A 13,688-nucleotide genomic window follows, 5' to 3' on the forward strand; every position below is an offset into this window, starting at 1 on the left:
TTATGGATCTTATTCCTGGGATTTCTCATTACAAAGCCCCTAATGGCAGTTCAAGAGTTTTTTTTTTTTTTTTAAGATTTTTATTTATTTATTCATGAGAGACACAGAGAAAGAGGCAGAGACATAGGCAGAGGCAGGCTCCTCGCAGGGAACCCGACAAAGGACTCAATCCCGGGACTCCAGGATCACACCTTAAGCCGAAGGCAGACGCTAAACCACTGAGCTGCCCAGGGATCCCGCAGAAGATTTAAGTAGTTATTTTTGCAGTAATAACCAGCTCTGCTTTGGTTACATGGACTTGGATAAATCACTCAAACCCTTCAGATTTGGTTTCTTTACACAGAGATGAGGTAAGACTGGGTATTTTAAAACATAAAATATAGAACTAACATCAGGGCACCTATATGGATCAGTCGGTTAAGTGTCTGACTCGTTTTTTTTTTTTTAAGGTTTTATTCATTTATTCATGAGAGACACACAGAGAGAGGCAGAGACAAAGGCAGAGGGAGAAGCAGACTCCATGCAGGGAGCCCGATGTGGGACTTGATCTCAGGACCCTGGGATCATGACCTTAGCCAAAGGAGAGGCTTAACCACTGAGCCACCCAGGCGCCCCCCCTCCCTTTTTAAAAAAGATTTTATTTATAACTGTCTGGCTCTTGATTTGGGCTCAGGTCATGATCTCAGGGTTGTGAGATCGAGCCCCGTGTTGTGGTACATGCTCAGCAGTCAGCTTGAGATTCTTTCCCTCTTCCTCTGCTTCCTCCTGCTCACACGCTCATAGATAGATAGATAGATAGATGATAGATAGATGATAGATAGATAGATAGATAGATGATAGATCAATCAATCTCCCATCACAAGCATTTTGGTGACCACTCTCTGCCATACAAAAGGCAAGGCTTGTAACTAAAGATTGTTTCTTAGCCATCTGCCCCCACTAAGTTTGAGCACACTATTACTTAGATAAGAAAGCATCCTTCACTTTCTCTGATTAGTTCAAAGTAAAATAACTGTTTGCCAAGGAAAGAAAGAATACTAACCTTATTCATCTTTGTTTCTTTGGACCAAACAATGAAGGCAAATTAAAAAAAAAATGGTAGGTTAATAAACGATACCAGTAAAAATATTTATGAGCAGTAAGGGAAATCATCACATTCCACATCACTCACACATAAAATTTCCAGAACAAATAGTTATCCCTTTAAAGATTTTAATACATACTTAAAAATGGACAATTTATTATTACATAATTATATAATTGATAATGTTAGATATGTGGGTGTATATAGTTTTCTTTTCAATAAAATAGTTTCATGCTTATAAAAGTCACCCTAAGTCAACTTGGGACAGAGAGAACAACATACAGTAGAAATAAACCAAGTAATAAATAGGCTATAAGTAAGGAAAAATATTATAAAGCAGTTACATTGTTGACACAAAAGAAAAAAAAATACACTTTTCTATTATTTGAAGGCAATTCACAATCATTTCCAGGAATTTTGTGAGAATTTAAGGCCATTTGTTCTAAAGAAATGCTTTAATTTAGACACATCACAAAACTGTTATTCTTGTAAAAACTGTACATGCAAAAACTCTTTACAATTAATTGTGGACAGGCAGTTCAGTATGTAGGAGTAGGTTATTTCACAAATGTGTTGTGCACTAAGTCACATGGTTGTGTATATTTAACTGGGAATTTCACAAAAAAACTTCCAGCCTGTGCACCCTGCAGGGCAACATGAAAAGGTGATAACAAGGAATCCAAATCAGGAGAGCCAGTATCCCTTTGAATTAAAATATCTAGACAAGGTATAATGGAATAAAAAGTTTAAAACTTCTGCTACATGGTTCACAGTTAAATATTCTGGGTTTTAGTCTTTCTAAATAGCATTATAATATAAAGATGCTACTTTGTACACAAAGTATTTTCTGTGCATTTTACAGTTCACGATGTTTGACTTTTTATTATTTCTACTGAGAATTACAGAACAGAAACTGACTGCAGTCTAAATTTAGAACCCAAACTCCATGAAAAATGCATGTTCTTACAGGATACACATCTGCTAAGCTTAAACTCCCAAACTTGGCAAACAACGCAGAGGAACTCATTACTCAGCAGATGTGGCTTCATAAGACAATTCACTTACTGAGAAATATGAAAGCATCTCTTCCTTCCCTTATTTGCAATTGCATTTGTCCAGACAGTCATTCAAAGAGATATTGCTCTTGTGATTATAGCTATTGCAATTTAGAAGACAAAGGATTCAATTTTCAAAACTCTTATTCTTAAGAACAGTTATAAAAGTATTGAAATTTAAAAAGTTGTAACATGTAAACATTGATACAGAGAGACTGCTTTCCTATACACACAGCAGTCGAGGACAATATTTGAGTTAAAAACATATTGTGCTTTTTCCCAACAATACATTGGAAATTAGCTCCTTCTGTCCAAAAAAAAAAAAAAAAAGAGAGAGAGAGAGAGAGAAAGATTCAGAGAAGACATCCATATTTTGCTTCAAGCATTTAAACAATTTTTCTGTTGCTCATGCAACAACTATATTTACAGTTTTGGTTTAGAAAGAGAATTAATTTTGGATCCGAGAAAGCATATTAACCAGTACTGCTGAAACCAAACTGAGAAAAGGATCTCATTCCCTGGTTCCTTACAGAGCACCAGGAGCAAAGCGTTGACTCAGCAGTTCTAAATGAAGTGTAGTTAACTGAGCAATTCAGAGCACAGTCATATCTGAGTCTGTAACACATGTGTAGGTGGGGTGTATGGTGGGGGCGCAGGTGATGGCTTGATCCCACGGGCCCTCATGTAGGAGAGAAACTGCTCAGGGATCTCAGCGAGGACATCTTTAGCCAATCTAGCCATGCTCAGGATGTGGTTTCCGCTTCTGTCAATATAATCTCTGAATGGCACAAACTAAAATAGAGGTGAAAGAAAAGTGATTTCAGAGACTTTAGCACGCTATTTAATAGACACAAAAATCGAAACATGTACACATTTAACTGAGATTCAGAGAAGCCGGGAGGAGTGGTTAGATGGATAGTAATTACTATGCATTTTCAAGAGATTTTTTTAAAAAATATTTTATTTATTTATTCAAGAGAGAAACACAGAGATAGGCAGAGAGAGGCAGAGGGAGAAGCAGACGCCTCAAGGGGACCCTGATGGAGGACTCGATTTCAAGACCCTGGGATCACGCGCTGAGCTGAAGGCAGATGCTCAACTACTGAGCCACCCAGGTGTCACAAAGAGATTTGATTCATTGCCCACAGCTAGCTACTACAATGACCAAACGTTTCTAATGTATATCCTTTATCTAAAAAGAGATGTTATTGGGGATGCCTAGCGGTTGAACAATCTGTCTTTGGCTCAGGGTATGATCCCGGGGTTCTAGGATTGCGTCCCGCATCGGGCTCCCTATGAGGAGCCTGCTTCTCCCTCTGCCTGTGTCTCTGCCTCTCTCTCTCTCTCTCTGTCTCTCGTGAACAAATAAATAAAATCTTTTTAAAAAAAGAAGAGATAATTGTTTTTTTCTCTTTTTTTCCTACCAATAACTCATGTCTCCTGGTTCTGACAGGGCCATCATGCTGCTACATGTGTTCTGCAGTTCTGAGTTCTATACCTCACCTGGCAGCCAGTGGGATAGAGTATTTACTTCTTCAGGGCTCAGTTTCCTGCAAATGGAGTTAGTACATGCCTAATTCAACTTACAGTGTAGAAACAGTATCCAGGGGAGGGTAAAAAAAGAAAGTGTATATTGTTAAAGAATCCTAAAACACATGTGCAGTATTTTTAATTATTACTAAAATGTCAAGTCACATGTCCCAGATGAGGCTTTTGAAAAATCTATTATTTGGAAAGGAAAATAAAAAGAATTCAGCATGAGAGTTGGTATACCTGTTATTGAAATATCATCATTCTTGTTTTTATATCATATAAAAATAACTGCCCTATCTTTACCTAAGCAATTATGTGAGGGTCACTATCAGCTCAACATTAAATACTCTGGCAATAAATTGCTTGATTCTATCTTCATTTACAATGGTTACTTAAGTTAATAAATATGTGCTGCTTGAGGGCATTAGTTCAATTTCCCTTCAGAGACATGATGAGTCTTGAAGCAACTTGGAAATGTTTGGAACCATTAATGTTGTGAAACCAGTAATTTTAGGTCTTAGAGAAAAAGGCACAGTGAACACATTTGAGAATGTTGAATAATATCTGAGTGTAATATTTAACAGTTGAATTAAATCGTTTTTTTCTCCTCTAGAGAAAGCACGCTCCCATCTCATACTATACCATAGCTATGTTAAATTTATTTTGAAAAAATTGCATTTGATTTAAGTAGCTACTCAAGATGTGCTTTCAGAAAAAAAAAACTATTATGGGTAAGCAGGCTTTAAAATGGTCAGGTTGTTACAGAAAAACCAAATTAAAATGTTGAGAAATCAAATAATAGCAAGTATAATACCTTTTATGCAGTGAACACAGTCTCTTTTAAGGTAGAGTACAAAATTACTCTTTTCTTTTTAAATAAGACATACCGTAGGCAGAAGCAACCTATGTGACTATAATTTTACCTTGTCTTGCTAAACCAGGAGGAAAACTCAACCCGGCTTTTAGAAAAGTGTAGTAGAAAGGTGACAAAGCTTTCTCTTACACCTGAAGATAGCTAAGTGAGGGTAAGAGAAACTAACAGAGCGAATATAATCTTCAACTGAGAAGAGAACTGAAGGGGATGTGAGCTTGTGTGAAGTCAAATTATCTAACTTTGGACAAGACTTGACATTTTTAACAAAAAATCAAAGAGGTGCAAAAAAAGGTTAGAGTTTTTTTTTTTTTCCTCTGAAACTATAATTAGAAAAGTGAGAATATAGGAATCAACAAGATTGAGGATTAATGAGAAAAAGATATCTAATTGCTATAGCTTACTTCATTCTTCTTGTAAAAGGCATTGATTTAAAAAATAAGCATTTAGTAGGCTTAGTATATAGTAATTATCCCTTAAACTTTCTTTTTAAGAGTTCAGTTTTTCAGAAATCAGTAGCTATTACATACATTGGAGGAAAAGAATGGTACCTCCAGCAAACAGTTGATCTCACTGGTTTATAGGTTTACTCTGACTTTGCTCTTTTATTTTTTAAAAGATTTTATTTATTTGACAGAGTGCAAGTGAGCACAAGCAGGTGGGGAGCAGAGGAATAAGGAGAAACAGACTCCCTGCTAAGCAGGAAGCCTGACCTGGGGCTTGATCCCAGGACCCTGAATCACCCAACCCTAGCCAAAGGCAGATGCTTAACCAACTGAGCCACCGATGCGCCCCTCAATTTTGCTCTTATATTTTTCTTTGACTCTTTACCTTTACTTACACACTATGGACATTAAACTCATTTATCTTTTTACCCTCTATACTCCCAAGCCCTGGAATTAGACTGCCCAGGTTCAGGGCCTGGTTCTCCGACTTATTAGCTGTGCGATCTTAGACAAATGGTTTTCCACTTTTTGCCTCCATTTCCTCTTCTAAAAATGAGGATAATAAGAATAATACTTCATCAGGTTGCTACATTAAATAAATTAACATGTAAAGTGCTCAAAACAGTGTTCAACTCATAATATATACTATATGTGATAGTTGTAATCATCACTGTTACTATTCATTAACCTATACATGTATATATTCAATATAAATATGAAACTATATTCTTAATAGTTTTCTATTTACATTCACATCAAACATTAAATACAAGGACTATCCTTCTCCATTTAGCCCTATCAAATTTAAGTACAATATCAGTTGTCTTCTAAGTAATTCCTGGCCTTTTTGTTATTTTAAAACACCCAATGCTTCAACTCCCCAGCAAATGCTATGAGATGTGCTAATTTTTTTTATTGAAGTAAATTAAAATTTATATTTAAGAATGTGATGCTCTGGGATGTGAAAACTCAGATTCACAACCACCCTTCTCATAATACATGCAGTTCTACTCATATTTAAAACATGTTTATAAATAATGAGCAAGAAAGAAATCTTAGTTTTCAGCTGAAGAGGAAAGTATACACCACATTTAACTTAGATTTGTTCAGTGGGGCCACAAAATCTGCCTTCCTCTTGAATACTGGGGGACCTTGCCCCCATGGTGAGAATCACTGCCACAGCGAGTTCCTGTTATTAACAGGCGTATACCTCATCCGACCTGTGTGCTGGAAGTGGACAAAAAGTGTTAAGAACTTTCTACTCAGTAACCTAAATTATCTAAACCTTTCCCACAGGACATTCAGCTTTTCAATCATTTCACAAGGAACTTTTCCTAAGTGAGAGATGAAAATGACAAGTGACTTCATTTCCTTTACCTCTTTTTAATGTCAAATCTTACAGCTGTCAGGACAAAATATGCCCTCTATAACATTATCGCTCATATCCTTCCACGATCATTTTCCATTCAACTTCTCAGACCACTCTGATTATTGTCTTTTTTTTTATCATTCATTTCTGATCACTGTACTGGGGTTCAAAATAATGCTCACATATTTGTGGGTAAGTGTTGTTCATTGACTGTCCCCACAAATTAACTTGGACCCTTAAAATGTTCAATCTAAAGGGATAAATCAGTTTTTATTTTGCACTGATTTAATACATTCATCTGAAGAATGCCAATAAATGCATTCTGTTCTGTAGAAATACACTATATCTTTGATACTCTACATTTTTTATTATCATCATTATTATTATTATTTTAGCATCCATCTAATACAAGGAAAATGTTCTACATGGCTGCTCTAATGGCTAGCGTTGCCTATTTGTGAAAACAAGTTTTGAGTCAGTTTGGGCAAATGGACTTTTAGTTGCTGTTCTGCTCAATTTTACTTGATTGTTCCTACTGTGCAGAACTCCATTAGTGATTTTCAAGTCTCAGCCTTCAAGGTTATTATTCTCCTTTTAATGGAAAATATGATTTAAATATAATTTGTAAGAAAATGATAGGCTAGCCATCAGCTGCATGTAGCCAGAAGAAATGACACTGCATTATACACAATGGCCAATTCATAGCACAAACAAACAAATAGAAAGTCTTTACATATATTGATCTAAGAAAATAACTCATTTAAGTTTTAGAATAACAACCATAGCTTACTGTTTATACTCATCTTGCTTACTGTTTATACTATAGTCATGAGAGTCAATCTTGAGGCAATGAATATAATCACACATAAGGCTGACTACAGTGTCCCATGTCAAGGTACAGCTACTATGAAATATTGACATAAAAATGCCTTTGCACTGGACTATGCCAACATACTATCTAATAATAATAACTAATATTGGCATTATGCATTTATTGAGCAACTGGTAGGTAACAGGCCTTCTGCTAAAAGACTTATACAATATCTCATTAAATTTTTATAGGCATGTTACCCATATTTTCAATTTAAAGAAGAGGAAACTGAAACTTAAGAGAGTTTAATTAATTTAGATCAGATACTTACCAATATCATTCACTATTTGAACCTAAATTGACCTAACCCTGATACATGAACCATTATAGTAATATGAAAAGGGAAATAGATTTTAACAATCTGCATTAGAATATTGGCTTTTATGAGACAAGATGTGTTATAACAGAAAGATTGCTGCTTTTGGAATTGGAACTGTTAGAAATTTGGATCTACCAATTTATGACTTAAATAATTTTGCACAAGTTGTTATAAGTTTCCTTATTCATTAATTATTACAAGACAAAAAGTGACCAGTATTTTGAGGAAGATATAAAGTGGTTTGTGAATAAACTGACAAAGAAGGGAAATTAGTTCAGGGGTGCGGAGAGCACTTTGTGCAAGGCTTTATAGTGGGAACTTTCAAAATGTAGGATTTCAATCAGCATGGAGAAGGAAGAAGCATATTCCAGGTGAAATAATAAGAAAAAATAAAAATAAGAACAATGGAAATGTGTGATGCAAAGACAGTTGGTAGTCCTGATTATCTAGACAAGTGTGTGTGTGTGTGTGTGTGTGTGTGTGTGTGATATTAGGTAAAGAGGAAGATTAGGGTCTGGTCATGGAAAATCTTATGTGTTTAGGTTTTAGAATAAAATTATACATACTTTTTGTCAAGAATTTTATAATCAGACATTTTAAAGTTAAATCTTGACTCTATTTCTTATTAGCTACATGACAACGGACAAGAAAAACTGAACCTCATTTCTTTCTCTTTCTTTCTTTCTTTCTTTCTTTCTTTCTTCTTTCTTTCTTTCTTTCTTCTTTTTTTTCTTTTTTTGTAAAATGTAGTAGTCAAAGTACCTGCATAAGGTCAAGTAAGGATTGAATGAAGTGATACTATAGCTCTTAGCCTGCCAAGCATAAAAAGAACTAATAAACGACTCAATATTATTATTATATGAGGAAGTCGGAAGCCACTTAAGGTTTGACATAATGAGAACTCCATCCAATACCCTCAACTTTCTGCAGAATCTCAGCTACTTTTGGCCTTTGTTATTATTTGCAGCCTTAGGCTTTTGTTTGCCCACTTAAAAAAACTGGGTTCCATTTCCAGTGCATTAACTCGATTTGCTTCAACATATAAGAAATTGGAAGTAATGAAAAGTTTAAAAGAGCTTAAACAGACCCTATTTTCTGGTGATATTTTAACCAGCAGTATTGTCCTTGGTGTGCCCTTATAAATCACTATTCCAAATATTCTAGAGTATTTCTATTCTTGAAAATAAGTCATTTAAAGAACATTTTAGTGGATGGTGGAACTTGGAAAACTGTGATGGTGGAATGTTTTTTATTTCTTTTAGATGGGGGGAGGGGCAGAGAGAAAGGGAATCCTAAGCAGGTTCCATACCCAGTGCTGAGCCCAATGTGGGGCTCAGTCTCACAACCCTGAGATCGTGACCTGAGCCAAAATCAAGAGTCAGATGTTTAACCTGCTTAACAGACTGAAGCCAACCACATATCCTTGGGATGCAAGAATGCTTTTAAAACCTTACTTCAGGGATCCCTGGGCGGCGCAGCGGTTTGGCGCCTGCCTTTGGCCCAGGGCGCGATCCTGGAGACCCGGGATCGAATCCCACATCGGGCTCCCGGTGCATGGAGCCTGCTTCTCCCTCTGCCTGTGTCTCTGCCTCTCTCTCTCTCTCTCTGTGACTATCATAAATAAATAAAAATTATATATATATATATATATATATAAACCTTACTTCAGGTGAGAGAGAATGCTAATTCTTCAACACAATATAATATGTAAATGGTTACCCTGCTTACTATTGTTAAAAGACCAATCCCCATTTAGGAACATCTCCGTGAAATTAGACCAGGGTCTATCAAATTCCCTTAACTAAATGTAGGCATGTAAGTCAAGATGTCACAGTCATTCAGGAGGCTACTAATTCTCTGGGGACATTTTAATTTCCTATTCAGTATCTATAAGATCTAATGACTCTCTCAGTTCAACTTTATGTAGTAAAATCCCTTGAGTATTTAGTTATATCCCCAGGAGTCTTCAGGATATTTGGGGATCTCAGTGTTACTGTAAGGTGGAACACTGGTCTCAAGAGACACTCGTCTCTTCTTTCAAGAAGAAACATGATTATATGAATATATACCTTATACTGATAGGTAATTAAGCATTTTCATGTGCTACTTCCTCTGAGATTCACAACATCATGAAAAGAGCAGAGATGAAAGAATTTAAAGTCTAGAGATAATGAAATGAAGTCTCAAAGAGATTTACAGACTTGTTCAAGATCAGTGTAACAATATTGTAATTTCAGAGATCTGGGTCCAATCTCAATATTCGGCCCAATGTAGTATATCTGTTGAGAGACTAAATACTTTCATGATCAAGGATGTTTTTATTTTATAAATGCTAATAGGCATGGCTGTTGCTTGTCACTAGCAAAACAGATCATCCCTCTCAAAGGAAATCTTAACAATGCAGGCAATTGTAATTACCTCTTCCAGAAAAAAATAGTAATAAGTTTCCCTTTAGAATCATGGTGATGCTATGAGACATACGGCTGCTTCTACCGATTTTGTAAAAATGCATTACAGTAGCAACATAACACATTCCAAAGAACTTCAAATTCATACTTCCCTTCAGTAATTTGATTTTTTGGAAACTATGAGTCAGGCATTATGAAGAGCTTTTAGATAAAGTGTAATTACTTAGACCTATAATTATGCTAATAAGGTTAAGGTGAACAATCATGTGTCTAATTATGAAAACAAAACACCATGGGATACTAAAATAAATGGCCACATCATCATGTTCCTTTTCTCAGCTGCTTTTAACCTAATCATTCATGTGTGTGTGTGTTTTACTCTACCAAGAACATTAAGTTAAAAAGTTTAAATCATATTTATTTTCTTTTAAAAAACTGTTATACAGATGTTTCTATTATAAAATTTAATTTTGCTGCCTAATAAAGTACAATGCTTTTTAAAATCTTTATCAACATTAATCTTTATATTAACATATTTATAGATTATTTTATATTTCTTCCTCAAATTATTTTAACCATTTTTGGTGGTCTTTTACTGAGTTCTATTTCAGAAATGTTTTTATATACATGATCTTACTTAATCTTTACAACAATGCCAGAACACTGAAATTTAGAAAACTCATTCAAGTCATCACGGTGGATAGTTCGGGATTTGAGCCAAATTCTGCAATGTTCCAAATTCCATGGGATTCTCTTAATGACTGTTTTTTTGGGTGAATATATAGGTTTTTATTAAGAGGATAATATTAAAGTCCATTATTTGCTCCTTCAAAATTTTTATAGCATGTGTTCAGACCTTTGCTTTCCTACTTTAAAAAGTGCACTTCACAGCTTTTTTTCTCGTGTAGAAACCTAAAGGATATGGAAACCTAATATGTAGCCATTTAGTTGAATTAACTGCTTGCTTTCAATAATAAATTTGAACTATATTGATTGGTTGCTGATTTTTTCCTTCTATTCACTCCCTGAATAGGCTTTAGTTATGTAATTTTTCTTGATTTTAACAACTGTAAGTTATATATGCTATATCAATTATTATGTTATATTATATCATATATGATTATATATCATATACCATCTACATATTATTCAAAATTATATATAATTTATATTTTAATATAAATTTCTATATTTACATATAATTATAAGATCTATTTCTCCACTTTTCTAACTGTAATCTAGGGAGGAATATAACAATATCTAAAGTTTTAGTTTGTTACCACTAAATTTATTTACACTGAAATATAATCAGCTGTCTTAAAATATACTTAATCTTTTTTGAAGACTGAACAATGAATAGATAAGCAGTATTAAAAAGTCTGTTATGTTTCTAGCCTCTAATTTTACTAAAGATCTCAATGATATTTTCTGGTAATATGAAAGTAGGAAAAGACATATACTATTTTATAAATGGTGAACCTGAAATACAAGAGAGTCACTGGGCACTTTATTTCAGGCCCTACTTGCCATGAATTTCATAGAGAATCAACCAACTAAAATAAATAAAACCTAAGAGTCCTGCTTTCAATGTAATTTGTTTATTTACAAATCAGAGCTGACATGTTCCTCACAATAAGCATAATAATTTCCATTAAATTTCTTACCTGTACAATATCCCTTTCAGCATATTTTCCCCTGGAAGAAACTCTTACATCATCTCCATCCAATTCAACCATTGCTTGAAAATAAAATAAGACCATTTATTCAGTGCATTTCATCCATATACTCTAACAATGTAGGTGATAGGAAATCAAGATGCATGAAGTAGCAATGCGTCCCATGTCAAGGCAGAAAGCTTGTTGATCCCTTCACCTCCTCAGTCATTCTGCCACAAAACTTGACTGAGTGAAAATTTTACAAATGAAGAAAGCTAGCCCAGACCTCATGTGATCCTTTGAAAGATGGATGAGCCACTGTAGTATAGATGTATCTCCCCATCTCAGAGCTTCTCAATTCTGGATTGTATACTTACGTGACTGGGCAAGTGATGCTAATCCATTCCACAACTTTTGTTGTCTTTCCAATTTAAGAAAGGTGGCACTAACCTCAGAATTTCCAATAACAATTTGAACTTTATTCTCATTGAAACTACAACAAAGCTGTCTATCCATATTGCCCAACTTTGACTGTATTTAATGGATTTTAAAACAAAGAGGTATTTGCTCTGCCCTACATGTTTAGATTAAGTATGATTTTCTGAAGTGTGATTTTTTTCTTAGTTAAATAATCTCAACATCACACAGATCAGCTGGTATTTGTGAATATTGTGATATAAATGGACAGCTGGTAATAAAGTAATGTTATGCTACAATTAAGAGCATTTTCCAGGGTTTATTAAGTTTTCAGTGAGAATTCTCCACATAATTAATTACACGAAGAATGCTAATTTGTGTTTAAAGTATAATTCTATTACTGATAATTCATTTTGTATACACATGACATTCACCAGAGTCCAGAGGGCCACTGGTCAGAATATAATTCTCAAATTTTCTTTACTGTCTTAAGTGTTTGGATAATGCATCTGGGTTAAAAACATTGTTTTAAATTTTACTTTTCTACACATAGTCGAGTCAATTTCTGAGCTGAAACATTGCTAGTGCACATAACTGATAGAGCCACTACTCGGTGATTTGCTTAGATATACAATATATGTCATAATTTAATAAATATATATTATCAATAGTAAAGAAATTAACTTATTGAAAATACAAAAGATCTACAAAACAAGCAAAGAGAAAAAATAAGAGAGAGACAAGGCAAGAAACAGACTCTTAATTAAAGAGAATAATCTAAAAAAAAAAATAAAGAGAATAATCTGATAGTTAAAAAGGGGAGGAACATGTGGATTAAGGAGTGCACCTATCATGCTGAGGACCAGGTTGTAATACGGAAGTGCTGAATCACTACACTGTGCAACTGAAACTAATATTACACTGTATGTTAACTAACTGGAATTAAAAAGAAAAAAAAGAAGAAGATGAAGAGGAAGTAGAGGAAGAAGAAGAACAAGAAGGAGAAAGAGAAGGGAAGAAGAAGGAGAAAAAGAAGAAAAATCTTTTTACAGAAGATCTATTTTTCTTCCATACTTATTAGAAATGTGAATAGGAGAAATCATGCTCAAATACTTCCAATAGTTAATTCCTTTCTTTGGTTTTGTTTTGCTTTCAAATTTTTCATATGACTGAGATATAAATGCACAGGGATCATGAAAAGCCAGCAATTGAAGGAAGTTCTTCACTCAAATAGAAAACAAGAATTTGATGATCATCTGTGTCTCACCTTCCACAATCCCCTACAATTTCCATCAGCCTTTGTGAACGTTTCATTCCAAAGAAGGCAGATGACAGTTATTCAGGAAACCATGTATTAGAATGGGAACCTCTAAACTATCTCCTACTTTTCAGCATGTCCTTTGAGTTAAAATGCTGCAGGAAGCAAGAACTAGAGGCTATGCTTTGAGAACAAGGAGAAAAGACACAGGATAGAAGCAGTGGAAGGGTCCTATTGACCCTTCAGGTTTTCACCTGCTCCACAGGGAGCCTGAGACTGTGAGCCCCAGCTCCCCACAAGTACTTGTCTTTGGAAAAAAAAAACGTTTATAAGAGAGAGAATTATACCTCTTTCTGTGGGTGGGAGACATAATGAAATCTGAACCCCTTCTATTTCTTTTTT

General features: G+C 34.7%; 1 protein-coding gene across 1 annotated transcript in view; it reads right to left on the reverse strand.

The window, feature by feature from the left end:
• Nucleotides 1-1,195: 1,195 nt before the first annotated feature.
• CPNE8 (copine 8) overlaps nt 1,196-13,688 on the reverse strand; it is a 216,348-nt gene continuing 203,855 nt past the window's right edge. Inside the window, exons 19-20 of the mRNA XM_055318917.1 lie at nt 11,621-11,694; nt 1,196-2,931 (exon numbers count right to left, since the gene is read on the reverse strand). Of these exons, the coding sequence (XP_055174892.1) occupies nt 2,743-2,931; nt 11,621-11,694 (263 nt within the window). The 3' untranslated portion in view covers nt 1,196-2,742. The remainder of the gene's footprint in view (nt 2,932-11,620; nt 11,695-13,688) is intronic.

This window comes from Nyctereutes procyonoides, unplaced genomic scaffold (assembly GCF_905146905.1).
Source record: "Nyctereutes procyonoides isolate TBG_1078 unplaced genomic scaffold, NYPRO_anot_genome, whole genome shotgun sequence".
Lineage (NCBI taxonomy): Eukaryota > Metazoa > Chordata > Mammalia > Carnivora > Canidae > Nyctereutes > Nyctereutes procyonoides.